The 27,484-nt window shown below is 51.6% G+C and overlaps 1 protein-coding gene across 1 annotated transcript in view; it reads right to left on the bottom strand.

Annotated features, from left to right (window-relative positions):
- WDPCP (WD repeat containing planar cell polarity effector) overlaps positions 1–27,484 on the bottom strand; it is a 180,889-nt gene that overhangs the window by 6,187 nt on the left and 147,218 nt on the right. The window contains exons 16-18 of the mRNA XM_068153001.1: positions 18,150–18,294; positions 5,096–5,196; positions 3,248–3,276 (exon numbers count right to left, since the gene is read on the bottom strand). Coding sequence (XP_068009102.1) covers positions 3,248–3,276; positions 5,096–5,196; positions 18,150–18,294 — 275 coding nt within the window. The remainder of the gene's footprint in view (positions 1–3,247; positions 3,277–5,095; positions 5,197–18,149; positions 18,295–27,484) is intronic.

Here is a 27,484-nt window from a genome sequence, read left to right as displayed (position 1 = left end):
ATCCTACCCTGTGAGTTGACATCAAGGAGCTGCAGCAGGGACACACTTGGACGTGCAGGTGGCCCCCATGGTCCCAAGGTAGCACAGTCTTGCCTCTGAGCTGCCTTTTAGAATCACAGAAACAGAGAATTGTTTTGTCTGGAAAAGCCCTCTCACATCCTCCAGCCCAAGCATGCTCTAACCCTACCAAGTCTAGGGCTAAGCCATGGCCCTCAGCAGCACATCTCTGCCTCTTTCAAACACCTCTGGGGATGGGCATTCAACCACCTCCCTGGGCAGCCTCTGCCAGGCTTTGAGAATCCTTTCTCAGTCAAGAATGTTCTTCTGCTCTCCAACCTAACCCTTCCCTGGTGAAATTTGAGGCCATTTCCTGTTGTTCTGTCACTTGTTAGTAAGGCTTAGAAAGCAGTCCCCCTGCCCCAGCCTCCTGTGGGGTGTCTGCCTGCTGCAGGATGAGTGCTTTCCCCTAGAAAACAAACCTTGTCCAATGGTTTGCTTGTTGTTTGGCTGTGTGACAGCCAGCTGCTCTGGCAGGTGACTGGGAACATTTTGTTGCATGATCTTCAGTTTCAGGGAGGAGAAGCTTCCTCATAGCTCAGCATGGCAGCAAGCAAGGAAGATGTGTGTTACGAAGCACCTACAGCAGACAGGGTCCACCACTGGGGCCTCCGTGGCCATTTGCATTGGGGTCAGTGCATCTCTGGCTCCACAGCCTTTCACCAATGAACTGGTGAAGGGGGCAAAGAAAATCCTCCAGCTCATAGCCACAGAGATGTTCCTACAGAATTGACTGTGCAAGGAGGGCTGGGTTTTGGGTGTGCTCCCCTTGCATGGCACTGAGCCCGGTATTGTGAGGGCTCCCTCTGAAGCAACGTGCCGGAAGTGGTGGCGGAGGGACTCCAGCCTCAGGGAGCAGGAGGGTGAAAGTGGGACCTTGGGGACAGGCTGTCCATCAAATGCTGGCACTGACACAACAGGCTGCTGGTGGTGTCCAAGTGCAGAGCTGCTGCTGCTGCTGGTAGGTTTGGGCTGGATCTGGGATAGGTTGAATGAAAGCCACAGGGTGACCCATCTAGAAGCAGCTGCTCTGATTTGCTGGGTGCTGGTTCCTGCATTGATACCCAACTGCTGTAAGACTCCTGACTTTCCACATGCCACTGAAAGTCAGGACAGAAGGGTGTTGGAAATGTGTCCCAGAAGTGCAAAGTTAGTGTGTGGTTGGCTTTGCTAACAAGAAAAAAGAAGTGGTGTGCACGAGAGGCTCCCCCTTAGCCAGCAAGGTTTTCCCTCTGCAGCCCACACGCTCACACCAGAGCTGCTGCCTCCCTGCCTTCCCTCTGTCCTCTGAGGAACAGAGCAGCTCAGCATGGATGGAGGTGCCCCACTTTCCTCTGCACAAGCAGCTCTGCCATGTGTGGTGAAATCAGGGCACCTCCAGCCGGGGTCAGAGAGGTCACACTTTGAACCACCAGCTTTTAGCAAGGGTGACTGCTGAGCTGCAGGAACCTTTGGGAACCAAAGGATGCTTTAACCCCTCCCTTGTGCAAACCCTTAATGATGTGATGCCGAAGCTTTCTTCTTTGCATCCCTCTCATTAGCCTCTACATTTGTGCTCCTGGATTTTATTGTGATGGTCCAGAGCTCTCCAACGGAGTTCTCAGTTTAGTAATCCAACTGCTTACGTGAGGGCGAGGAGCACCTTCCACACAGCTCGGGGAAAGAGCTGCCCAGCTACAAACCCAGGAATCCCACCAGTGTCCCCAATCTCCAGACCATCACTGCTGCTGTGCTCTACATTGTCTCCCCAGGCCACCAAAGCCATCGAAAGGCCACCAAAGCCGTCCTTTGAGGAGAAGGATTTCCTGCCAGCCCAACCTGACCCCGGTGTGGCAAACTCTTGTCACCTCCTGCCCAGCCTTTCCCCATCCTCCACCCAGCGCAAATGCGCAGGGGCCCGCGGGAGGCTGCAGAGGTGGGGCCGGCTCCTGTTGTTCTCCAGCGCTTCAGGACTGGTAGAGCAGCTCTTGGAGCATGATTTTACTTGGCACAGGTTGGTTTTGTAACGAAAGAAATAAATAAGTGCCATCCTGCTCTGCTGGGAGGCCGCAGCGCTTCCTTGCTGGGGCTTTTTCCCTCCCCCCCCCCCCCCCGCTTCTTGCAATGATGTGTTTGTACCAAGGCCAAACATTGAAGGCTTTCAAGAAGAACTGTAACTGGGAGGAGGAGGCTGACAGACAGGCTCCCTTGTGCTTCCAGCCATGCTGCCACAAGACAGCTTTTTGTTATTTTACTTCTACATTGTTCATTTTTAATCGAGTATTTGCTTTGCTTTTAGAGTTCAGGTTTTATTTGTTTTGCATTTGATTTAAATTTGATTGTTTTATTTCATGTGGTCATTTTATGATTTAATCTGATTTTACTGATTTTTTTTTTTTAATCTTCTTACTGCAGTTGAGATTATTTCACTATTTTACTTTGTTATTTTTTGTTTTGCTTTCCTTGAATTTCTTCCCTTAAAGTAGAACGGAAGGAGTGCCTTGGTGCTGCTGACTCATCAGCACTGGAGTCAGGCTCGCCCTGTGTATGCCTTCTTGGGGCACCAAACCAGGCAAGGAGTCAATGTCCCACCCAGGAGGCACAGCTGAAGGATTTGGGGGATGGGGTAGAGTCTCCTTGCTCACATGGAGATTTCCTTTCCTGCCCGCAATGAGCTGGAAGAGTGCTTGAGCCAGCGCGGGAGAGGGAGGAGGACATAAGGCTGGAGGCTGCTGGTGGGGGAAGGGCTGGCCCACCTCTTTTGGCAGCACCTTGCAGTGAAATCAGCTTGAAGTGATCATGAAACCATAGGGCAGGGTTTGACTCCTCTTTGCTGTGGTCTTGCTCTTGGAAGTGCCGGTAGGAACACCAGCTAGCTCGTGTAGGATCAACACGGACGGAGGACACTCAGCTCTTTCTTAGGTCCCATCCAAAAGGCTTTGGATAGCAGTAACAACAACAACGACAACACTAAACAATAATAATAACACCCACAAGAAGAACAATTTTTGACCTCTCTGTGCTACACTCAGCCCAAAGGGGCAGCGGAAGCCCTGCTCCAGCCGCGTGCTAGAGGAGCTTGTCTAACAATTTCAGCGCGAGCCCTGCAGGCAGGCAGCTTGCAGGGACAGGCTCGGGGAGTTGCAGGAAGCGGCAAAACAGAGTAAATAATAATAAGCAGAAATAAAGAGAGAAATCAGAAATGCATTACCTGCTCCAGAGGAACTGCTCTCAAATTTCCTTCAAAAGAAAAGGCAAGAAAACAAACACAAGAAAAGGAGATGGCAGCGTTATTGACATTCCCTTTGACTCGCTGAAAACCCAAACAAACAGGGCTAGGGTGTTGGGTAACTCTTTCGCTTTTTTGATAGGACACAGCTATTTTATATCCTGTCATTCAGTGGCTGAATTAAAACATTTAAGATCTGCAAGTTCCCACATGCAGGACACGTCCGTGCCCTCAAACGCCGCACCAAGCTAAAGCAGCTGCGATTTGTGCGGGCAGGGCACCGTGGAGACGCGCGGCCAGCGCTGCCTCAGGCGTCTCGCAGGATCCCAGCTCCTCGGGGAGCTGCTGCAGTGGGGTGCAGGCCCTGTGACAGGGCTGTGGCCACAGCACACCGCCTCTCAACGCGTAGTGGGGGTAGCTGCGGGGTGGTTTGGGCTGCCTGCTGCCTACTAGTCTTGTGTCTCGGGAGGGTTGTGCAGCCCCTGTGCTGTTGGGCTGCTGCTGGAGGTGCTCGAGGATGAGGCTTCATGTTACAGCTTGAGCTGAATTAACAGCTGCCAACATCAAAAAGAAGTCCTGCTGCAGGCAATGTGCTTCTGCCCTTCACTTGGGGCTGTCTGTGGTGTCCTCTGATCCCCAGGCAAGGCAGTTTGGTTCAGGGGGTGGACAAAAGGCCACAGGAGAGAAAAAAAGATAGATTTTCCTGGGTTGAGTTCATGTGCTGGTAGCTCCCTGTGTGAGCCCATGACTGTGGGTGGCACAAGGCGGTGAGGGAGAAGCAGGATCTCAGGACCTTCCCATTTTGATGATGGCAATCTGCCGGCTCAGCTTCACCGTAAGGTGGAAGCTGACCAGTGGCTGGTTTGTTTGAAGCTCTCTGTTTCAGTTGTGGCTACAGGAACTGCAGCTACACCTCTGCTTTCTGTGTCAGTGCCCCTGGAGCCTGGCTGGGTTCCTACATACCTGTCAGCATGCTGATGGGACACCTGGACACGGCAGGAGATACAAATCCTCACCTCACATCTCATTGTGCTGACGCTCTAACACAGCCCTTGCCTGGCTGCCTTTACAGGACGACTCTCTAACCACGGCCTTCTCACGCTGGCCTGTTCCTCTGTTATGCTGCTGAACTACTTTGACTCTGCCATGACAGAGATACCAAATGGTGCTGAAACAGAATGCCCGTGTCCATTTGTCCAGGGAGGTGCTGGAGTCACCACCCCTGGAGCTGTTCAAAACCCATGGTAGACATGACACTTCAGGCCACGGCTTGGGGGGCACGGTGGTGTTGGGTTGAAAGTTGGACTTGATCTTAAAGGTCTTTCCCAACCAAAACGATTCCATGACTGTGTTTACTCCAGAACCTCCTCCAGAAGCAGCATGAAGCACAGCTTCACAAGCTAGGTAAGAGGTGAGGCTCTGCTGTTGGCCCTTGCACGCTGAGTAGCAGAGCAGCAACGACGACTAAAGGGAATAAACACCTTGTGAAGCTGTGAGCAGGCTCAGGGGATTCACACCGCCACTGCCTTTACTCTCCATCGCAAGAGCCAGCAGTCAAGCCCTCGTGCCTCCCCCTGCTAGGTATACCCAAGCCAAGCCCCCACCCCTTATTTTTCTTCTTAGATAGTTTCATAGTTTCATAGTTTTATAGTTTCATTCAGGGTTGGAAGGGACCACAAGGATCATCTAGTTCCAACCCCCCTGCCATGGGCAGGGACACCCCACACTAGATCAGGCTGGACAGATCCAAGCTCTCTTTGAAGAGATCCCTCACCATGGTTTCTAGCTGTGTCTCCCTCATGTACGTTGGAAACAGAGTTGCTTGCCTACCTTCCTGGCTGCTGGAAAAGGGTTTTCCCATCGAGGAGGCAGCACGGCCATCGGCTCTGGGCTTGCGCTCGGTGTCCTCCAGATGTCTGTGGCTGCTGGGTCTTTGAAAACAAAACAGAAGTGATAGGAGGGGAGGGTGCAAGGTGTGAGGGGTTGGGGAGACACTGCACAGCAGAGCAAAGTTGTTCTGTTTGCTTTCTGTCTTTCCCGTGTCATTCCCTGGCTAGGAACTGTAGCTCCCTTTATCGGGTGCCAGTGTGTTTGTTGACTGAGTGTCACCGAGATTGGTCACTTGGCTATGCAGTCGCTGCAGCACCGTCCTGTCATTCAAAGCCACGGCGTAAAGCTGGTGGGTTTTGGAGCCTCTAAAGCAGGACAGGCTGGGGACGTGCAGCGCACACAGCGCCTGCCCCTGCGGCAGCCCTTCACGGAGGGTGGACGCCAGCAGAAGAGGATGTCAGACCCAAATGGGGTTCAGCCCTGTCCTCACACCACCTCCATCAATGAAACCCAAGTTTTGAAGGAGCTGCTGGGAAGGAAAAGGCCAGCTGTGCGCTATGGAGATACAGGGGGGAAGCTCTTTTTGTTTGCTGTTTGTTTTTTGTTTTGTCCTGTAGGTCTCATGCTGCTCATGCAGGCCTGTGGGAAGGCAACCCAGGGGCAAAGCAGTGGAACTGGACATGTGCAAGTCACCTTGTGCCTCCTCGGTGTGAGGATTCTCCGCTCATCCTGCTGGTCACAAACTGCCGAGTGCCTGGCAAAGGCCAAGGGAGCGTTGCCTTTGGCAAGAACAAGTCAAAGAGAGAAAAGCCTCTCATGCCTGGCCAACTGGGAGTCCCTCTAGGGAGGATGCTACTCGTTTGGGTGGGCTTTCCTCCTGCATGGACGTGGTCCTGCTTGACCCAGTGTTTTACTCGGGGGTGGCTTTCAGATATGGCAGCAGCGTGGGGTTGAGAATGAAACTGCGACTGCTTTTGTGCAGCACCCAGCCCGGTCACCACCCCTGTGTGAAGTCTGCCTCAGCTGTGGGGACACCAGTCATACACTGCAGGCAGGTACAGTCCTTTGCTACTGCTGAGAACATAATTAAAGAACGAGCTCAGATTTTCCCTGTGCCTTCGTCCTGGGCGACAGCTACGCAAGCAGCCGGGCACCTGCGGAGCAACGAAAAGCGACTCTCCTCATCAGCTTCCCAGGGACGTTTTTAAGCTGCAGTAATGCAACTGGCCCATCATGCTAAGCTTTATTGGTTCAGCAAAAGACACCAAGAAACTTGACTGGAGACCAGATTATGCTGGTTGCAAAAGGGGAGGGACTCTTCCCCTCTTCGACCCCATTATCTCCTCCGGAGCGTCTTGATCAGCTCTCTCACACGCGGCCGCGGATTCCGCCCGGACCTGCAAATCGCTCTTTTGGCTGCCAAATTGTCATAACCCTTCTGGGTTTTTTTTTTTGTGTTTTAAAAGAGCTTAAACCCCTCCATCCTCTTTGGACGTGCCTTTAAAACTGACCAGCGCTGGGAGGATTGTGTGTATATCCGAAGGCTTAGGAGAAGATGTTACTTCTACCGAGCTTCCACTTTTATAGTCAACAGACACGAAAAGCCCAGCGGGGATAAAAGGAACTTAACCAGTTCTGTCTAATGCATATAAATCTACCTAAGAGCTCAAGGCACTGGAAGTACTCAATGTGCCACACTGATCTGAGTCTAAAAGAGAGAAATGGGTCTCCAGCCCACATGCCACATGTCCCGTTTCGATGCCAAGTTAATATGAATTAAGAGACGGAGATGAATAAACAAGGTCAGCCTGGGTTGGGCCAAGCTGAATCAATGCAAAATAATTGTCAGTATTTTCTGTCAGCGAGGCTGGTTTATCTTGGCTCGAGCTCCTCGGCGCTATAGATTATCAAATGTTTTCAGTGGAACCCTTGGCAGGCATGTTATTGATTTTCCTTTGTTTTCTGAATGCTGGAAAAATTTCCATCAAGTGTCTGGGCTGCTCATGTGACGAAGCCAAATTGCTCTCTCAAACTTTGCTTTCTTCGTGTGTCAGCCATTGGAGTCAATCAAGAGGACCTTTGTCTGGAACGGCGAGGCTGCAGAGCACACCTTGCTGCACCTCCAGTGCCTGCAGGCTAGCAAGAGTTAACTTTGTATGTTGAAGGTGCTGTCTACAGGCAGCTTAATGAACCTGACCGCCATCCCTTTGAAGCTGGTGAGGCATGATCTCGGTCTTACAGATGTAGAAATGGAGAGTGCAACCTCGTGCAGAGCCACCCTGGAGCTCTCAATTCACAGAATCATGGAAAACATCCTGTTGGAAGAGAGCTCCAAGCTCATCCAGTCCAACCCTCCACACAGCACTGCAGGGTCACCACTAAACCATGTCCCTAAGCACCAGGGATGGTGACTGCAGCACCGCCCTGGGCAGACCATTCTAATGTCTGAGAACCCTTCCAGTGCAGAAATGTGGCACTTGAAGCCATGGTTTAGTGAGTCATGAGATGTTGGGTGATAGGTTGGACTTGATGATCTCTGAGGTCTTTTCCAACCTTGTTGATTCTATGATTTCCTGAGATCCAGCCTGAGCCTGCCCTGGGGCAACTTGGAACCATTGCCTCTGCTCCTGTCTCTTGCCACCAAGGACCAAGAGGACAACTTCCACTCCTTGGTGGACACGGAGGGGACCATACTAACAAAAGATGAGGAAAAAGCAGAGGTACTTAACACCTTCTTTGCCTCAAATTTTAATAGCAGGACAGGCTGTCTTCCAGACAACTGGCCTGCAGAGCTGGCAGATGGAGTCAGGGAGCAGTATAGCTCCCCTGTGATCCAGGAGGAAGTAGTTAGAGACCTCCTTAGCAGCTTGGATCCCCACAAGTCCATGGAACCAGATGGGATACATCCTAGGGTGCTGAGAGAGCTGGCTGCCAAGCTGCTCCCCATCATTTTCCAGCAGTCCTGGCTCACTGGAGAGGTCCCAGATGACTGGAAGCTGACCAATGCAATGCCCATTCACAAGAAGGGCCAGTTGGATGAGCCAGGGAATTACAGACCTGTCAGCCTGACCTCAGTGCCAGGCAAGATTATGGAACAGGTCATCTTGAGTGCAATCACACAGCACTTACAGGATGGCCAAGGGATCAGGCCCAGCCAGCATGGATTTAGGAAGGGCAGGTCCTGCCTGACCAACCTGATCTCCTTCTATGATCAGGTGACTGCCTGGTGGATGTGGGGAGGCCTGTGGATGTAGTCTACCTGGACTTCAGCAAGGCCTTTGACACTGTCCCCCACAGCAAACTGCTGGCCAAGTTGTCAATCTCTGGCTTGGACAGCAGCACTCTGAGCTGGGTCAGGAACTGGCTGGAGGGCCGAGCCCAGAGAGTGGTGGTGAATGGTGCCACATCCAGCTGGCTGCCAGGCACTAGTGGTGTGCCCCAGGGATCAGTGCTGGGCCCCATCCTCTTTAATATCTTTACTGATGATCTGGACAAGGGGATGGAGTCTATCATCAGTAAGTTTGCAGGTGACACCAAGCTGGGGGCAGGAGTTGATCTGTTAGAGGGTAGAAGAGCTCTGCAGAGGGACCCTGCCAGGCTGGACAGATGGGCAGAGTCCAAGGGCATGAGACTGAACATATCTAAGTGCCAGGTTCTACACTCTGGCCACAACCCCAGGCAGTGCTACAGGCTGGGGTCAGAGTGGCTGGGGAGCAGCCAGGCAGAGAGGGACCTGGGGGTACTGGTTGACAGCAGCTGAACATTAGCCAGCAGTGTGCCCAGGTGGCCAAGAAGGCCAATGGCATCCTGGCCTGGAGCAGGAACAGTGTGGCCAGCAGGAGCAGGGAGGTCATTCTCCCCCCTGTACTCAACACTGGTCAGGCCACACCTTGAGTCCTGTGTCCAGTTCTGGGTCCCTCAGTTTAGGAAAGATGTTGAGCTGCTGGAAGGTGTCCAGAGAAGGGCAACAAATCTGGGGAGGGGTTTGGTGCACAGCCCTGTGAGGAGAGGCTGAGGGAGCTGGGGTTGCTTAGCCTGGAGAAGAGGAGGCTCAGAGGAGACCTTATTGCTGTCTACAGCTACCTGAAGGGAGGTTGTAGACAGGCAGAGGTTGGTCTCTTCTCCCAGGCAACCAGCACCAGAACAAGAGGACACAGTCTCAAGCTGCTCCAGGGGAGGTTTAGGCTGGAGGTTAGGAAGTTCTTCATAGAAAGAGAGATTGCCCATTGGAATGGGCTGCCTGGGGAGGTGGTGGAGTCACCATCACTGGAGGTACATAGGAAGAGACTGGATGAGGCACTTAGTGCCATGGTTTAATTGATTAGATGGTGTTGGGTGACAGGTTGGACTCAATGATCTCAAAGGTCTTTTCCAACCTGGTCTGGTCTATTCTTATTCTTATTCTTATTCTTATTCTTATTCTTATTCTTATTCTTATTCTTATTCTTATTCTTATTCTTATTCTTATTCTTATTCTATTCTATTCAGCAGAGGCTGCCCCCTCCACACTTCAACCTCCCTTCAGGGAGCTGTAGAGAGCAATGAGGTCTCCCTCAGCCTCCTCTTCTTCACCTGAACACCCCCAGCTCCCTCAGCCTCCTCTTCTTCACCTGAACACCCCCAGCTCCCTCAGCCCCTTCCTTCAGCCCATGGGCTCCAGGCCCTTCTCCAGCCTGGCTGCCCTGCTCTGGGCAGGCTCCAGCCCCTCAATGTCCTTCCTGCAGTGAGGGCCCAGAGCTGAACACAGCACTCGAGGTGTGGCCTCCCCAGTGCTGAGCACAGGGGGGTGGTCACCTCCTGTCCCTGCTGCACACCCTGGTTCTGATCCAAGCCAGGATGCCATTGGCTTTCTTGGCCCTCTGGGCACTGCTGGCTCATGCTCAGTGGCTGCCAACCAACACCCCCAGGTTCCAGAGAGGTAGAAATACATCTGGGTTTAAGTACAGGAGCAGCAGGGAAGTCTGATGATTAAAATCACTGTGATGATAGCTACTTTTGCCTTCCCTCTTCATCACTTTTGTGATTTAATGAGAGCCCTGCACCTGGGGAGGAACAACCCCCTGCACCAGTACAGATTAGGGGTTGACCTGCTGGAAAGCAGCTCCATTGAGAAGTACCTTGGAGTCCTGGTGGACAGCAAGTTTCCCATGGGAAGGAATGTGCCCTTGTGGCCAAGATCTTGGGATGCATTAAGAAGAGTGTGGCCAGCAGGTCAAGGGAGGATCTCCTTCCCTCCCTACTCTGCCCTGGCGAGACCTCATCAGGAGTATTGTGTCAACGTCTGAGCTCACCACTTCAAGAAGGACAGGGATATACTGGAGAGAGTCCAATGAAGGCTATGAGGATGATGAAGGGACTTGAAAATCTGTGTGATGAGGAAAGGCTGAGAGCCTGGGACTGTTTGGTTTGGGGAAGAGAAGGCTGAGAGGGGATCTGACCAATGACTATTAATATCTGAGGGCTGGGGGTCAGGATGAAGGTTCCAGGCTCTGTTTGGTGGTGCCCAGGGACAGGACAAGGCACAACAGGTCCAAGCTGGAACCCAGGAGGTTCCACCTCAACATGAGGGGAAACTTCTTTGGTGTGAGGCTCATGGTGCCCTGGAGCAGGCTGCCCAGAGAGGTTGTGGAGTCTCCTTCTCTGGGGACTTTCAAAATCCTTCTGGCTGTGTTCCTGTGTGCCCTGCCCTGGGTGATGCTGCTCTGGCAGGGGGTTGGACTGGATGATCTGCCATTCTGTGATTCTGTGGCATTCTAATTAAAAGAGCATTTCTGGTTTGAGGAATGGGGACAAGGTAAATGGATAATAAGCTATAAAAACCTCCAGCTCAGCTTCCCACACATCCTGACACTACCAAGACATGCAAGCTATTTAAACCCACAGAGTGACACACTGGTGGGGAGGACATCCAGGCTGCAGGTACCAGTGCCAATGGCAGAGAAGTGAGTAAAGCCATAGCTCTGAGCTGACTCCTCTGTGCTGAAATCTGGCATGGTCACAGGCACTGCATGAGTTGACTCATCCAGAACTGAGAGGCCCCCCAGGGAGCTGATCAGTTCCTTTGACATGTCACTGAGAGGATCAGGATGTGTCCTTGGTACTCTAGAGAACATCACAGAATGACAGAATGACAGACTGGCAGGGGGTGGAAAGGACCTCTGGAGAGCATCCAGTCCAACCTCCTACTAGAGCAGGGGCAGCCAGAGTCAGTCACACAGGAACACATCCAGGTGAGTCTGGAATGCCTCCAGAGATGGAGGCTCCACAGCCTCTCTGGGCAGCCTGTCCCAGTGCTCTGCCACCTTCACAAGGAAGAATTTGTTCCTCCTGTTCATGTGGCACCTCCTGGGTTCCAGTCTGTGTCCATTGCCCCTTGCCCTGTCCCTGGGCACCACTGAGAAGAGTCTGGCTCCAGCCTCCTGCCACTCACCCTTCAGCTATTGATCAGCATTGCTGAGCTCCCCCTCAGGCTGCTCCTCTCCAGGCTAAGCAGCCCCAGGGCTCTCAGCCTCTCCTCACAAGGTGATGTTCAGTGCCCTCAGCAGCTCAGTGGCTCTCTGCTGGACTCTCTCCAGGAGTTCCTTGTCCTTGAACTGGGGAGCCCAGAACTGGACTCAGTGCTTCAGATGAGGCCTCAGCAGGGTAAAGGGGGAGGATAACCTCCCTCAACCTGCTGGCCACACTCTCCTTGATGCACCCCAGAACACCATTGGCCTTTTTGGCCTCAAGAGCACACTGCTGGCTGATGGAGAACTTGTTGTCCACCAGCACTCCCAGGTCCTTTCCCAGAGCTGCTCTCCAGCAGGTCATCCCCAGTCTGTACTGATCCACGGGCTGTCCTTCTCCAGAATGTCCATACCTTCTGAAGATATTTGCCTCATTTAGAGGCAGCAAAAGGCTTATGCTGGTCAAAACCTTTCCACAAATAGATAACAAGAGTAACAAATGAGAGGAGAACTGCTGGGCTGTGACATCTCTGACATTTGGGAGAAGGGAATGACAATAGGCAAAGCAAATGCAAGCCAGAGATGAGAGCTTGATCTTGTGAAATGATTCACTGGACTGTGGTACTTTGTCAGAGTGGCAGAATTCATGCAGCAAATGAAAGGCCTCTGTCTGCAGTCCTGTCTTGAAATCTGTATCGCCCCAAACTGACCCTGTGTATGTGTGGTTTAGTTGGGGAAGCTGACTGCAGTTCTCTGCTGAGGACCACACCACTGCTGCTTAGTCTCAGACTAAGTTTCTGCTTCCTGACTTCAGGAGGAGCCAGGCTGTGCCTAGGGTAACTTCTCAAAGAAACAAGCACTTGAGACTGCTTTCTGAATGACTGCTTTGGCTCCTGCCTTTTCTGCCCCTGTCTCCATCCTAGGCTACAGCTTTCCTTGTTAGACAAAGGAGATGATGATGTGAATCACACAGAATGGCAGGGGTTGGAAGGGACCTCTGGGGATCATCCAGTCCAACCACCCTGCTAACGCAGGTACACCCAGATCAGGTGCACAGGAAAGCGTCCAAGCAGGTTTGGAAAGCCTCCAGAAGAGGAGACACCACAGGGTTAATGGAAGTGATGTGATAATCATGCAGCCTGAAAACTGGGCTTCTGTTCCACGTCTGCAGATCTCAGGCTCTCTGAAGGGTGTCAGTAACAAGGTTTTTACTAAGTAAGCTCAACAGAAATGTCTTCTGCTCGTCCTCACAGGGCCCCAGCCCAGGGCTTCTGCCCGGGTGTAACTCACAAGGTGCACCTCAGCTGTTCTAAAACCAAGCTTCTGTCAAAATTGAAATGGAAAAAAAGAAAGGAGTCTGGGTATGTGATGGAGATGAGCTCCCAGAAACGTGGATGAGAAACAGATTTGAGGCGGTATCTGGGCCTGCCAGGGGTGGCAGAAAGAGACGCAGTAATGTAGGTCAATTGATTTCATGGGTCTGCTGTGACGAGCTGGTACAAAGACATAAAGCCAAGGCAGACAAGATGAGGCTCTGGGAAAGAAGAAAGGGCAGCCACTGAACACCCTTGCTGAACATCTGCAAAGTCCTGCCCTGGGGTCTTAGGGAGATGAGGGGGACCACCGGCACCCGACGCTCTTCTCAAAGCAGATTCAGCGCTTCGGTTCAACTGCTCAGCTTCGAGATTGCTGCGGCTGAAGGCCTGAGATCCGGCAGAGGCTTGTGCCAGGTGAGAGCAGAACCGAACCACTGGCACTGGAGAGCATGCAGAAGGTCAAAAAGGGAGCAGCAGCACCCCATTCCCCCCGTGTTACACCTGGAGCGAGGCTCCAGAGCCCAGATCCGAGCTGCCCCTTGTCACATCACCGGCGAGGACGTTTGCTGCCAGCCCAGGTGTGCCAACACGCAGGGGACAAAGCAAGCAAAAGCTCAAGATGAACCTTGATCCCAGACTACAGACCAAGCCCTCAGAGACAATATCTGAAGGATTTAAATGCTGCTGAGGAGGTACATCAACAAGTTGCCTACAGTAACACATCTAAAGCACAGCTAAAAGTGACTCGGCCAGGACAGGAGGCTGCATCCAGCGCAGGGTTAGGGAACTGAGAAGAAAAGTACTAAATCTGTGACAAAAATTGGAATTTGCTTCTTTTGCTTTTTTTCTAGAGGGGGAAAAACTTCAGAAGTAAATAGGAAATGATTCAGGCTGTACATTTCTCTCACTCACTGGTGGGCACAATCCCTGAACACCACAGACTGGTGTTAAACAGCATGAGAACATGAGCCTGCAGTGTGCCCAGGCAGCCAGGAGGGCCAATGGCATCCTGGCCTGCATCAGGAAGAGTGTGGCCAGCAGGAGCAGGGAGGTCATTCTGCCCCTGTACACTGCACTGGTTAGGCTGCACCTCGAGTACTGTGTCCAGTTCTGGGCCCCTCAGTTTAGGAAGGAGGTTGACTTGCTGGAACGAGTCCAGAGAAGGGCAACAAAGTTGGTGAGGGGCTTGGAACACAGCCCTGTGAGGAGAGGCTGAGGGAGCTGGGGGTGCCTAGCCTCAAGAAGAGGAGACTCAGGGGTGACCTTATTGCTCTCTACAACTACCTGAAGGGAGGTTGTAGACAGGCAGAGGTTGGTCTCTTCTCCCAGGCAACCAGTACCAGAACAAGAGGACACAGTCTCAGGCTGCACCAGGGGAGGTTTAGGCTGGAGGTTAGGAGGAAGTTTTTCACAGAGAAAGTGATTGCCCATTGGAATGGGCTGCCTGGGGAGGTGGTGGAGTTGCCATCATTGGAGGTGTTTAGGAGGAGACTTGATGAGGTGCTTGGTTGCATGGTTTAGTTGATTAGGTGGTGCTGGATGATAGGTTGGACACGATGATCTTGAAGGTCTCTTCCAACCTGGTCTGGTCTATTCTATTCTATTCTATTCTATTCTATTCTATTCTATTCTATTCTATTCTATTCTATTCTATTCTATTCTATTCTATTCTATTCCATTCCATTCCATTCCATTCCATTCCATTCCATTCTATGAAAATCAATAATGAAACCCCAAAATGACCAAGCTAACGAACGAGGAAGGCCCTTCAGAGGAGGCAGAATGTGCCCTGCTCATTGATTCTGACCCTGCAGGTAGCGGTTGGAGGCTGGGAAGAAGTGGTCAGGAGAAATGTCAAATATGAATCTGTGATGTGGGACACTGGTTAGAATAATAACAACGTTGCTGTGCACTGCTCAGAGGTTCAGCTGCAAGCACTCGGCAGCGGTGATCGCAGAACCTCGCTGGCCGTGTCGCAGGGCACTGGCTCCAGGCTTGGAGTCAGCAACCTGGGGCAGCAGAAAGCAAACACAACTTCATTTGGAGTTCATCTGTGGCTTCAGTTTCATAGGATCAGGCAATGGGTTGGGTTGAAAGGGACCTTAAAGGGGGCTGGACTAGATGAGCTTTTGAGGTCCCTTCCAGCCTCTAACATTCTCTGATTCTGTGAACATTCTGTGCTAAAGATCATTCAGTCCCAACCCCTGCCACGGGCAGGGACACCTCCCACCAGCCCAGATTGCTCAAGGCTTCGTCTAGCCTGGCCTTGAACACCTCCAGGGAGGGGACATTCAGGACTGGAACAGGTTGCCTCCCTGGGCAATCTGTGCCAGTGTCTCCCCACCCTCACTGCCAAGAATTTCTTCCTCACCTCCAGTCTCAGTCTCCCCTCTCCCAGCTCAAAGCCATTGTCCCTCATCCTGTCACCCCCAGCCCTTGTCAGAAGTCCCTGCCCTGCCCAGCTCTCCTGGAGCCCCTTCAGGTACTGGAAGGCTGCTCTAAGGGCCCCGTGGAGCCTTCTCCAGCGCTCAGATAATTTCCATGGTCTCCTCTGTACCTGGCTTCAGCAGCTGGAGGCCCCAGAACAGGCAGAACAGCTCCGGGGGGGGTCCCCAGGTGCTACGTAACTGTCTACCCATTCCTAACCATGTCCTCTGCAGGTGCTTCAGTTTAGGGGAACAAATCTCTGTTATCACTGGAGTACCTTGGCCAGACAGATGAACCATTGCAGTGATGGCAGAAGTGAGAATGTCCCCATTTATCTAGGCTCCTAACACTCCAAACCTTTCCTCCTTTCTTTCTCCAAGCACCTTCTCATGAAGAAGTCTGATGCAAATCTGGCAGCGGATGTCTCACAGAAAGCAAACTCTGTGCAGCTGGAGGCAAAGCACAAGCCCCAGCTACGTGCTCCTGTCTGTGGAGGTTTTAAGCACAAAGAAGAGGTTGCTGGGCATCACCTTGTGCCTCAGCAGGTGACCTTCCCAGGCAGTCAGTGTTGTCACAGGGAGTGCCTTTAAAACTCAAATCCATGCTGGCAGGCTTCAAGCAGCCGTGACCAGCCAGGGCAGCCTTGAGAAACTTTCTTTCGCAGTTCTGCAAGAGGCCACCAAAACCTCTGTCCTCTCCAGGGTGAGGTCAGCTGCAAGCACCAAGTGTCAGCAGGCAGAGGAGCTGGTTGTGTGGGTGGGCAGCTTGCTCTGAGCTCACTAACCCTGCAAGAGGCAAGCAAGAGCTTTGGGAAAGCCCAGCAGTTTATGCAGCTCACGGGATCGCAAGGAACACTTGGGAGGCTCAGCAACTTTTGCTGACCCATCTGGGTAGAAGCAGCCAAATGTGGTCAAGCCAGGCAGCCTGGGAGTAGGAGGAAAGTAGAACTCTGCAATCTCTCTCCCAAGATGCCTGATGAAGGCAGAGGTGGGACTGCCAGGTGTGTGGCATGGGGACCTCTGAAAGGGCAGAGGTGAGCTGCAGGCAGGACGGTGTGTTTATGGCTCTGCAGCAGAGGCATCCTGGCTAGGGCTCTGCTCTAGGGCTCCAATCTGAACCTCCCCTGGCTCAGCCTGAGGCTGGTTCCTCTTGTCCTGTCACTTGTTGCATATGAGAAGAGACCAACCCCCACCTGGCTCCAACCTCCCTGTAGGGAGTTGTAGAGGGCAAAGAGGTCTCTCAGCCTCCTCTTCTGAAGATTAACCCCCAGTTCCCTCAGCTGCTCCTCACAGGGCCTGAGTTCAAGACCCTTCACCAGCTTAGTTGCTCTTTGGACATGATCCAGGACCTCACTGTCCTTCTTGCAGTGAGAGGCCCAAACTGACCATGATCTGTGCATTGGAAAGCCATCCACTGAGAGCTGCTGATGCAAATCAACTGGCACAATCCTCAGCTGGAGATGGAGGGGAGACTGACCCCCACCTGGCTCCAGCCTCCTTAGAGGGAGTTGTAGAGGGTGATAAGGTCTCCCCTCAGCCTCTTCTTCTGAAGACTGCATGACCCCAGTTCCCTCAGCCATTCCTGAAGAAAATGAAGAGGAATGGCTGTTCCCTGCAGAAGAGCTGCTTTCTTCTGATGCCCCCAAGGTGGTGTGCTGCTTCACCAGCAACAGATGCACTGGGAAAACACCCCAGTTGCCAGACCTTCCACTTTGGAAGGGCACTCTCCAAGGGGTGTCCCAGGGATTTTGATCACAGGCAAGTGAGGAGCTTGCAGAAACCTTTAAAGATCATGGTAGGCTTCTCAAAGGTGTGTTTACCACCTGCACTTCTTACTTCCCTGCATTCCCATTGCTGTCCCTCTCTCTTCTGCTGTTCTCTCTTCCTGTACTTCTCTTGCCAGTATCCATCAGGAATGGCTGCATTTGCCCCAATGGTTCCATGTGAACATGGCTCTGTTAGGCTGTGCCAAATGCCACCCCCAGCTCTGTGTTTCAGGAGATTGCCTCATGTCCATGCCATGCTCTTCTGGCTTCCAAGTTTTTCTTAGTTTCTGCTTAATGTCTTCATAGAATTCTGGCCTCAGGAAGGTTGGAAAAGACCTTTAAGATCAGGGATTTTACAATCTTGTTGAAGATGACAGCTGAGGATGTCAGGAAAGTGTAGAATAGATTGAGGGAGGTTCTCCTCCCCCTCTGCTCTGCCCTAGAGAGGCCCCACCTGGGACAGTGCATCCAGTTCTGGACTCCCCAGTTCAGGAGAGTCAGGGATCTGTGGGAGACAGTCCAAGGAAGGGATAGAAGGCTGCTGAAGGGACTGAAGCACTGCCTGGTAAAGAGAGGCTGAGAGCCCTGGGGCTGTTTAATCTGGAGAGGAGAAGACTGAGAGGGATCTGATCAATGTCTATCAATAGCTGAGGGCTGGGGGTCAGGAAGGAAGGGACAGGGACAGGGACAGGCTCTGCTCACTTGTGCCCTGTGACAGGACAAGGGGCAATGGATATAAACTCTAGCACAGGAGATTCCACCTCAACATGAGGAGGAATTTCTTTACTGTAAGGCTCACGGAGCCCTGGAGCAGGCTGCCCAGAGAGATTGTGGAGTTGTCTTCTCTGGAGCCTTTCCAGTCCTGTCTGGATGTGTTCCTGTGTGACCTGTGCTGGATTCCATGGTCCTGCTCTGGCAGGGGGCTTGGGCTGGAAGATCTCCAGAGGTCCCTTCCAACCCCTAACCTCCTGTGAGCCTATGAAAACATTTTAGTTAATCGTTCCTCCACCCTTGCATTTTGTGCAGCAGCGATGCAGGACCTTCCCCTGCCTTACACACCTCTGACTGACAGACACACACAAGCTGCCTGTGCCACTCACCTCTGGGAGCAGCTCTGCAGGTGGCCAGGTGGTGGTCTGGTGGCCAGGCTGGGAGCAGCTGCGTGGCACTGTCCTCTGTGCTCTGGAGATGGGGCAATGGAAGCTTCAGGAGGTGGGTCTTCCTCATCTGACTGCCCCAGCAGTTCTGTTAAGATGAATCAAGAGATGATATCAGGCTGAGTTACTTTAAAAGCACCAGTTGAGCTGCCAGCTGTTTGCCTTAGATGTCACCACAGACAAGGGTGTCCTCTCTTACAATGGATCAAATCAAATGGAAAGCCATCTGCTTACACAGCTCTCACCCTTGACTTTTCCCCTTGTAAAGGAGGCCAAGAAGCTAACAAGCAGCAACAATAATGTCCAAGAGCTTTTGGAAGGGTGGGAGGGAGGGAGGGAGTGTTTGCTGGCTTTAGTTAGCAAGGAGGAAATGCCTGCTCTAAACTGTCAGCTACACAAGGTCTAGCTGGCTGCCAAAGGCTGCTGTGTGTATGCCACTGCTGCCATGCAGATCAAAGCCTTATCAGCTGGCTTGCTCCCCTGCCAGGGTCTGTGGGACTCCTTCCTTTAAAAAATAAAGACTCTCCTTAGCTCTGCTTCAAAATATTTAGGTGCACCATCGAGACCTTTGAGTTAGGTGAAGGAGGGACCTCCAGTCCCCAAATCCCAGTCTAAGCCCTGTGGGGAAGGGAAATTGTTAGCAAACAGCTGCAATGCTTAGGAACAGAGAGGTGGACTTGAATATTCTAGGTGTGAGGCTTCAAATAAATAAATAAAGTGATCAAAACCTCTGGAGAGCTGAGTTTGGATTAAGGGAAAGGAGAAAAAAAAAGAAGAACAAAAAGCTGTTACTGATAAAGACTTGAAAAGATTTCTCTCAAAATCCTGAGACCCTTTTGAGTGTGGTTTTTTTTTTTTTTCCCTTTTTTAATCCTGTTTCCCCTTGTTCTCTGCCTCCTGGATCCTGTATAAGCTGCTCTGCACGAGACCCACAGCAGCACCCTGGGCAGTGTGAAGGATGTAATGCTCCTGCCAGCCTTGCCACGATGCTGGATTACACTTTGCCCACAGACCCCAGAATGTTCATTGGCTTGGGAGGGCAAATCCCCTTCCAGGTGTTCCTAAAAAGCTAATGCCAGGAGATTGCTGCTGACTCTAAATTGTTTCAGTTGGAGGAGCCCTCCAAGATCATCCAGTCCAACCATCCACCCAACCCCACCACGGCCACTAAACCGTGGCCCCAAGTGCCATGGCCAAAGGTTTCTTGAAGACCTCCAGGGATGGGGACTCCACCACTGGGAGGGCAGCCTGTGCCAACCCCTGACCACTCTTGCAGCAGACATTTTTCTAACCTATTTCTCCCCCCAACACAATTTCAGGCCATTTCCTCTCTTCCCATCACTTGTTCCTAGGGAGAGGAACCCAACCCCCACCTGGCTCCAGCCTCCTCTCAGGGAACTGTAGAGAGCAAGGAGGTCTCCCCTCAGCCTCCTGTTCTCCACACTAAACACCCCCAGCTCCCTCAGCTGCTCCTCCCCAGCCCTCTTCTCCAGACCCTTCCCCAGCTTCCTTGCCCTTCTCTGGACCCGCTCCAGCCCCTCAGTGTCTTTCTTGGAGTGTGTGTGGGTTCTTACCCACGGGAGTGCAAACAGATTTCCTTGCACTTTCATATCTAAAACAAACATCTAAAGCTGACCTCAAGTTATGAGGCTTGAACCTCTGAGTCTACAGCTGCAGATTTGCAGCAGAACATTAGATAGGATCAGATGCCAGGAGTGGTTCAAAGCCACAAACCCATCAGATATGAGCTCTAGAGTAAAGAAACGAAGGTTTTTGTTGTGGGCCATTGGACCGCGCACCCTGTGAGCAGTGCTGCAGCAGGAGAAACACATGCACAAGGAACCCTGTTTAAACAACACAGCCCTTCCCAAACCAGAGGCAAGGCAGCCAGGTTTAATTAAAAAGGGCAGGATTTTGGCAACAAAGCCAAGGAGCTTTGGGAAGCTGCTCTGGAAAGCAGCTCCACACAGAGAGACCTTGGAGTGCTGGTGGACAGCAAGTTCTGCATGGGACAGCAATGTGTCCTGGTGCCCAAGAGGGCCAAAGGGATCCTGGGGTGCAGGAAGAAAAGTGTGGCCAGCAGGGCTAGGGAGGTTCTTCTCACCATCTACTCTGCCCTGCTGAGACCACACCTGGAATGCTGTGTCCAGTTCTGGGCTCCCCAGTTCAAGAGAGACAGAGACCTGCTGGAAACAGTCCAAAAGAGAGCCACGAGGATGATCAGGGGACTTGAACATCTCCCCTATGAAGAGAGACTGAGAGCCCTGGGGCTGTTTAGTCTGGAGAAGAGCAGGCTGAGAGGGGACCTGATCAATATCTATCAATAGCTGAGGGGTGGGTGTCAAGTGGAGGGGGGCAAGCTCTTTCCAGTGGTGTGCAGTAATAAGGCAAGGAACAGGGGATAGAAACTTGAACATCGAAGGTTTCACCTCAACATGAGGAGAAACTTCTTGGTGTGAGGGTGCTGGAGGCCTGGAGCAGGCTGCCCAGAGAGGCTGTGGAGTCTCCTTCTCTGGAGACCTTCAAAACCCACCTGGATGCGTTCCTGAGCAGACTACCCTGCCTGACTCTGCTCTGGCAGGAGGATTGGACTGGATGATCTCTGGAGGTCCCTTCCAACCTGGTCTGGTCTATTCCATTCCATTCCATTCCATTCCATTCCATTCCATTCCATTCCATTCTATTCTATTCTATTCTACTGTATTCTATTCTAACATTCTGTGATTGTGTGATTCTGAGCTGGGAAAGGCTGGTGGTCCTAGCATCTAGATGAGAGCTCTGGCTAAGCTTTGGTACTTAATAAAGATTTGTCTTGGGAGGTATCACCAGCTGCACCTAAGACTTCGTATTCAGGTAATCAGAACTGTTTGGTTCTGAAGGGACCTTCAAGATCATCCAGTTCTAACCCCCTGCCATGGGCAGGGACACCTCCCACTAGACCAGGTTGCTCAAGGCCCCATCCAGCCTGGCTTTGAACACTTCCAAGGGATGAAGGCTCCACAACTTCTCTGGGCAAGCTGTTCCAGGGCCTCCCCAGCCTCATGGGGAAAACACTTTCCTCTAGTCTGATCTCCGTCCAGCTTCTTCCAGTTTGAAGCCATCACCCTTCATCCACAGTGTGCATTTTCTCTGTCCTTGTCTGGGCTCTTCCCTTGGTTTATTACACAATCAACTCCTGCTGGCTTTAATTCTAACCTCCTATTTGCTTATCACATCAGGATCTGGGGATCTGAACCTCGATCTGACTGTAAGGCCCTGCGAGTTCGTCTGGGGGCTGACGCTGTTGTTTCATCACTAAAGTCATTTATGGGCTGCAATCACCTGGATCACTTTGTGCTGCTGAAAACCTTTATCTGCACAGCCTCACTGAGCAGTGATTGGGTGATGCTGCACACACACACACACACAACTGCAGTTCCAAAATCTGCTGAGAGCCGCTCCTGCTACATCCAGCAGCCAAATGCCTTTCTTTGCACCTCCCCTGAGTTCTCCTATGCTCTGGAGAGCCAGGTGCCCTCCAAACACCATATGCAGGTGAGGAGATCTCATCTCATGCTTTCCCAACTCATCAGTGTCATCATTATAGATTGATAGAATGGTTTGGGTTGGAAGGGACCTTCAAGATCATCCAGTTCCAACCCTCTGCCATGGGCAGGGAAACCTCCCACTAGCCCAGGTTGCTCGAGGCCTCATCCAGCCTTGCCCTGAACACCTCTAGGGACGGGGAGCAATGAAAAAATACATTGACAAACACAGGACTGCTGCTTCTGGCAGCAGCCAGGGCAGGTGGGAAAGACCTTCAGGCTGTTTGTCCTTTATAATCATAGAATCATAGCATCAGTCAGGGTTGGAAGGGACCACAAGGATCATCTAGTTCCAACTCCCCTGCCATGGGCAGGGACACCCCACACTAGATCAGGCTGGCCAGAGCCTCATCCAGCCTGGGCTTAAACACCTCCAGGGATGGGGCCTCAACCACCTCCCTGGACAACCCATTCCAGGGCTTCACCACTCTCATGGGGAAGAACTTCCTCCTCACATCCAGTCTGAATCTCCCCACCTCCAGCTTCATTCCATTCTCCCTAGTCCTATCACTACCTGATATCCTCCCTTTCCTCCTCCCTTCCTGCCAGCAGCACTGGGGAGCCCAGCAGCAGGATCCAGCCTGGATCCCAAAGATTCATGGGTTGATGCAATGGTTTGGCTTAGAAGGAACCTTAAAGATCATCCAGTTCCAACCCCCTTTTTAACCACATCTATTCCCTCCTGCCAATCAGGAGCTGTTTCCATTCTCTAGTATCCTTCACTGGAGCCTCAGGGATAAAAATGCATTTTCCAACGTGCAGTCCCACCGTAAAAAGGGAAATCTTTTCATACTACTTGCAAAACAGAGAGCTGCACTTACCAGAAGCCATCAAATTATTCTTGTGAAAATCTAGCCTTTTGGAGGCATGGAAAATAAACTAGTTGATAAGGGAGAGATAAGCCATTGGATTTCTGCTTTGTGAGCCCAGCATGGCACAACAGAGCCAGGTCTGTACAATCTGATGTTCACAGAGCAGTCGCAGTGTATGACCTCCTTAGGCAACAGGGACACAAGAGGCCTTTAAAATGCTGAAGCAAGCATTTAAACTGAGCTCTTCATGCTGATCTTCCAAAAATTCAATCAGTTCAAAAAATGTAACTCCTTCTACAGAGAAAAATGTGTTTCTTTTTTGTGCTTCAGGATTTGCAAACATACCCCAGTGAACCACACGGGCTTCAGAGAGAGTCTCCATATAACAGTAGTAGTAATAATAATAATAGTATCAACAATAACAATAATAATAATAAAACCAGCAGAGTTTTCATGAAAGAAATAAATTAAGGGTAGAAAGAAATGCAAGTGGTTAAGCAGAGGGAGTGCTGGAAAGCTGTGTGGCTTAGTAACAACCCAAACAATCACTTTTCTTATTTTAGGTATCTAAATAAATTCTTTTTGTCACCTGAATAGCTATTGCCATGTGAACAAGCTCTTATCTCCTTGGACTACACATGAACTTCTTCCCTTCCCTTCCCTTCCCTTCCCTTCCCTTCCCTTCCCTTCCCTTCCCTTCCCTTCCCTTCCCTTCCCTTCCCTTCCCTTCCCTTCCCTTCCCTTCCCTTCCCTTCCCTTCCCTTCCCTTCCCTTCCCAGCTGGGAGAGTTGGGGCTGTTCAGCCTGGAGAGGAGAAGGTTCCAGGGAGATGTCAGAGCAGCCTTCCAGTACCTGAAGGGGCTCCAGAAGAGCTGGGGTGGGACTTCTGACAAGGGCTAGGAGTGACAGGATGAGGGACAATGGCTTTGAGCTGGGAGAATGAAGATTGAGACTGGAGATGAGAAAGAAATTCTTGGCAGTGAGGGTGGGGAGCCACTGGCACAGGTTGCCCAGGGAGGCTGTGGCTGCCTCCTCCCTGGAGGTGTTCAAGGCCAGGCTGGATGAGGCCTTGAGCAACCTGTGCTGGTGGAAGGTGTCCCTGCCCATGGCAGGGGGGTTGGAGTAGATCTCTGAGGTCCCCTCCAGCCTAAGCCATTCTAAGATTATCTCCCATGCCATCTTGTCTCTGGTCAAAAGGATGTAAGATACCCTGGGCTACAATTCTATGCTCAGGATAAAACTGACTTTTAAGACATTGGAAAGATCTCAAGACCAGGAACCCTCTGACTAAGTCCAACTAGACTTGGTTGCCCAAGTCCAGTTGAGAGGCACCCCTGCACATGGCAGGGGGGTTGGAGTAGATGATCTCTGAGGTCTCTTCCAACCCAACCCATTCTGTGATTCTATGATAACAAAATTTATTAGCTTCAACAAATTCTTGCAGGGAAACCACAGCACCCTATCTGCATGCACAGAAATCAGTAACTTTAAGCTATTCTGCTTCTTTTGGTCTGTTTTCCCATGGTTTCTCATTTCTAGGTTGTTTTTTGTGTCATTTTGTCAGTTGTAGAATCACAGAGTTGTCAGGGTTAGAAGGGACCTCAAGGCTCATCCAGCTCCAACCCCCCTGCCATGGGCAGGGACACCTCACACTACAGCAGGTTGCTCACAGCCACAGCCAGCCTGGCCTGAAAAACCTCCAGGCAGGAGGCTTCCACCACCTCCCTGGGCAACCTGTGCCAGTGTCTCACCACCCTCATGGGCAAGAACTTCTCCCTAGCATCCAACATGAATCTCTCCACTTCCAGTTTTGCCCCATTCCCCTTCTTCTTAAGGTCTAATCTAAATCTGCCCTCCTTCAGCTTGGATTTACATTCTCTAGTCCTGTCACTACCTGACACCCTAAAAAAACAACTCTTCAGATACTGGAAGGCCACAATTAAGGTCTCCTCAGTTCTGCCACGTTTTCCTCTGACAAATACAAAGTGTAGCAGTGTTGGGTCTGTAGTACTTTCACAAGCCCTTGCAAACAGCTGTTAGCTGCTGAGAGAGCTGGAGAAGGTGCATTCAATCAGAACATCTCCCATTTGTGTTGTAATTTGCCAATTTGATACCTGAGAAGATAAGGCCCTTCAATCACTGCTGAGGAGAAGCAAACCTTCATGGCAGCACAACACCTCATTACTTCCCTAGGTGGATATTAGGCACCTTAGCAGCAGCAGAACTGTTGCAGTGTGGGTGTGCCAGGAAATGGAAGAGTTAAAAGTTAGGTGAGAGCCTTTAAAGCAGCTGACATTTTAAACCAGCTCCTCTTCTGGTTGTAGCTTGGATGGTTGCATTTCACTTTGCAGTCTCCTGCAGCTTTTGGTGAGAGCTGGCTTCAGAGCTTTCTGCAGAAGGCAGTGCCAAGTCCTTACCAGCTGGGGCTGAGATTTCAATCTCTGCTGCTCATTTGCTCTGCTGGAATCATACATGAAATTAAGCTCACCACTATACAGGCTGAAGAGTTCATTTTATCCCTCCTTGGAGCCTTGGGAAGCAGGTTCCTTAGGAATTACCCTGCCACTGCCAGAATTTCACTTAAAGAACAGCAAGGGAAGCGTCCTGCAGGGCGATCCAGACGCAGCAGCACCAAGCAGTGATGGGTTGCCAGCTGCAAGGGCCTGAACAAGCTGGCATTGACTTCAGTTCCAGGCTCTTTCACTTCAAAGGCTGGGCTGGTCTCAGCAATGCACCTCCTCAGACCTTGCACCTCCAGATTTGATGGGGTTTCCCCAACCAAGTGACCTTTGCCTGGCAATCCTGGCAGCAGGCAAGCAGCTCCGCGCTCGGCTGCCAGCGCCTGCTCAGCAGCTGCAGTGCCAAGGCAGCAGATAAGCAAGCTAAAGCTGCTGCTGCTCACTCCTGGTGCCCAGGCACTCTGTCTGGCAAGTGGCACTTTAGACCAGGTCTTTTTTTTCTTCTGTTCCCCATTTTAAGTGGCTCTCTAGAAATTCTTGTTCCATAGGACAGCTGGGCAAAGGCTGCTGGTGAGCAGAGAAAGGTCCATTGTTTGGGGTGAAGGCTGTGGGGTGTGTGCTCCAGAGCATCTCAGCTACAGCATTCAGGGAAGACCTGATCATTCCTAAGTGATGTTCTAGAGACTCCAGAGAGACAAAAGTGCCTCTGGCATTGCAAGCCCCAACCCACAACGGGCAAAGCAGGCACTGCTGAGCCTGCGTGTTCCTTCAGCTCGCTCCTCACGGCACCCGTGTAAGGGGCACACCCTCTGCTTGGCACTTCCAGCCCAAGGACCCAGCATCTCTGCTCCTGCCTTCTGCCCTCCAGGCAGCCAGAGCAGGGAGATGTGCTGGCCAGACCAGAGGCAGGTAGGCTCAGGGGAGAAGAAAACCATTTCAGGGGGTTAATTGAAAGAGAAATACATCTGCAAACACAAGGTGCAGATGGAAGCCTGAAAATCAACGCTGCCAGCTGGGAGCTGGCCAAACTGATAAAGCAGGGAAGAAATTGAGGGTTAAACATCTTGGATGCTGAAGTCTTAGAGTTCAAAGAGGAGCTCAAGGAAACTCCCAGCCACCAAGACCATACAAAGAGGCTCTAGGCAAACACAAGCCTTCATCAGGACAGCTTTTGCCCAAACAGAACTTCCAAAAGGGGGTGGTTCAGCCAAACGGTTGAGGAATATCTGGGGGGTTGGTCTCTTCTCCCTAGGATCAAGTGATAGAACAAGAGGAAATGTTCACAAGCTGCACCAGGGGAGGTTTAGGTTGGACATTAGAAGAAACTTCTTGACTGAAAGGGTTCTCAAAACCTGGCACAGGTTGAATGCCCATTCCTGGAGGTGCTTGGAAGAGGCAGAGATGTGGTGCTGAGGGCAATGGCTTATTCCCAGCCTTGGCAGAGCTAGAGAATGGTTGGGCTGGGTAATCTCAAAGGCTTTTCCAACCCAAATGATTCTCTGAGTCTATAATTCCATGATATAATTTTAGCACCCACGAGCCCTTGTGCAAGGAAAGATGATGCCCATGGGCGAACTAAGGCAGAAGGAGCTGCTTTCCACAGTGAAATAGAGAAGTGCCTCTGCTCACACTGGGTTGGAAGACCAATGTGTAGCAGTGGATGTACTTTCATTGCTTGGTAGAAAGAGGCAGAAGGGTACTGCTCCTCCAGGCCAGGAGGTGAGGAAAAGAAGTGCAAGGTCAGTCAGTTTTCCCTGCAGCACCAGCTCCTGCCCACATCAGGACAGGGGCACTGTCCCTTATGGCAACCCAGACTTCACCAGGTCTGTGAAGACCGAGGGATTATGACAGGAAAGTCCTGCCTAGAGCTCAGGGAGAAACCATCAGAAGGATGCCTGTCCAAAGCAAATTGGGGTACTGCTTTCTTTGAGTGGAAAGGGGATAGGAAGCTGCATGCTTCCACTGGACCAGGAAGCTGTGCTCAAAACAGGGGATGGAACAACTGGTGGCATGTCTCTGATATATGCCATGCCAGGCCCTTCTGGTGGTTTTGTGCCAAAGCCCTGTGTTGCCAGCTCTGACCCTCCCCTGGAGCCCGTACAACAAGACCACCCTGGGCTTCAGAGAGCCTTTTTTCTTCACCATCTGAGCTCTGCATCCTTTACAGCTGAGGTCTGCATTGTTACCCCATGCTGCAGGGGGGGGGGTCTGGTGGCAGGAGGACAGCAAGGCTCCCAGCAAAGGAGCTGCTTTAACAGCTGGGGAAGGCCAAGTGGCAGCAGCAACACTTTCTGAGCAGGTGCACGCTGATGCCACAGCGCCAGAGCAAGGCTGGAGCTCAAGAGCCAGCTAATTGTACCTCTCTCAGAAAAGAATTGCCTCAGACCAGTTAATTTGTCAAGATAACGAATTGCAGCAGTTCTG

The sequence above is a fragment of the Melanerpes formicivorus genome, unplaced genomic scaffold, assembly GCF_026170545.1.
Source record: "Melanerpes formicivorus ecotype bairdi unplaced genomic scaffold, bMelFor1.0.p_v2 SCAF_25, whole genome shotgun sequence".
Classification (NCBI taxonomy): Eukaryota; Metazoa; Chordata; class Aves; order Piciformes; family Picidae; genus Melanerpes; species Melanerpes formicivorus.
Note: the sequence above shows the minus strand (reverse complement) of the source record. Positions and strands in the feature narration are given on the sequence as shown.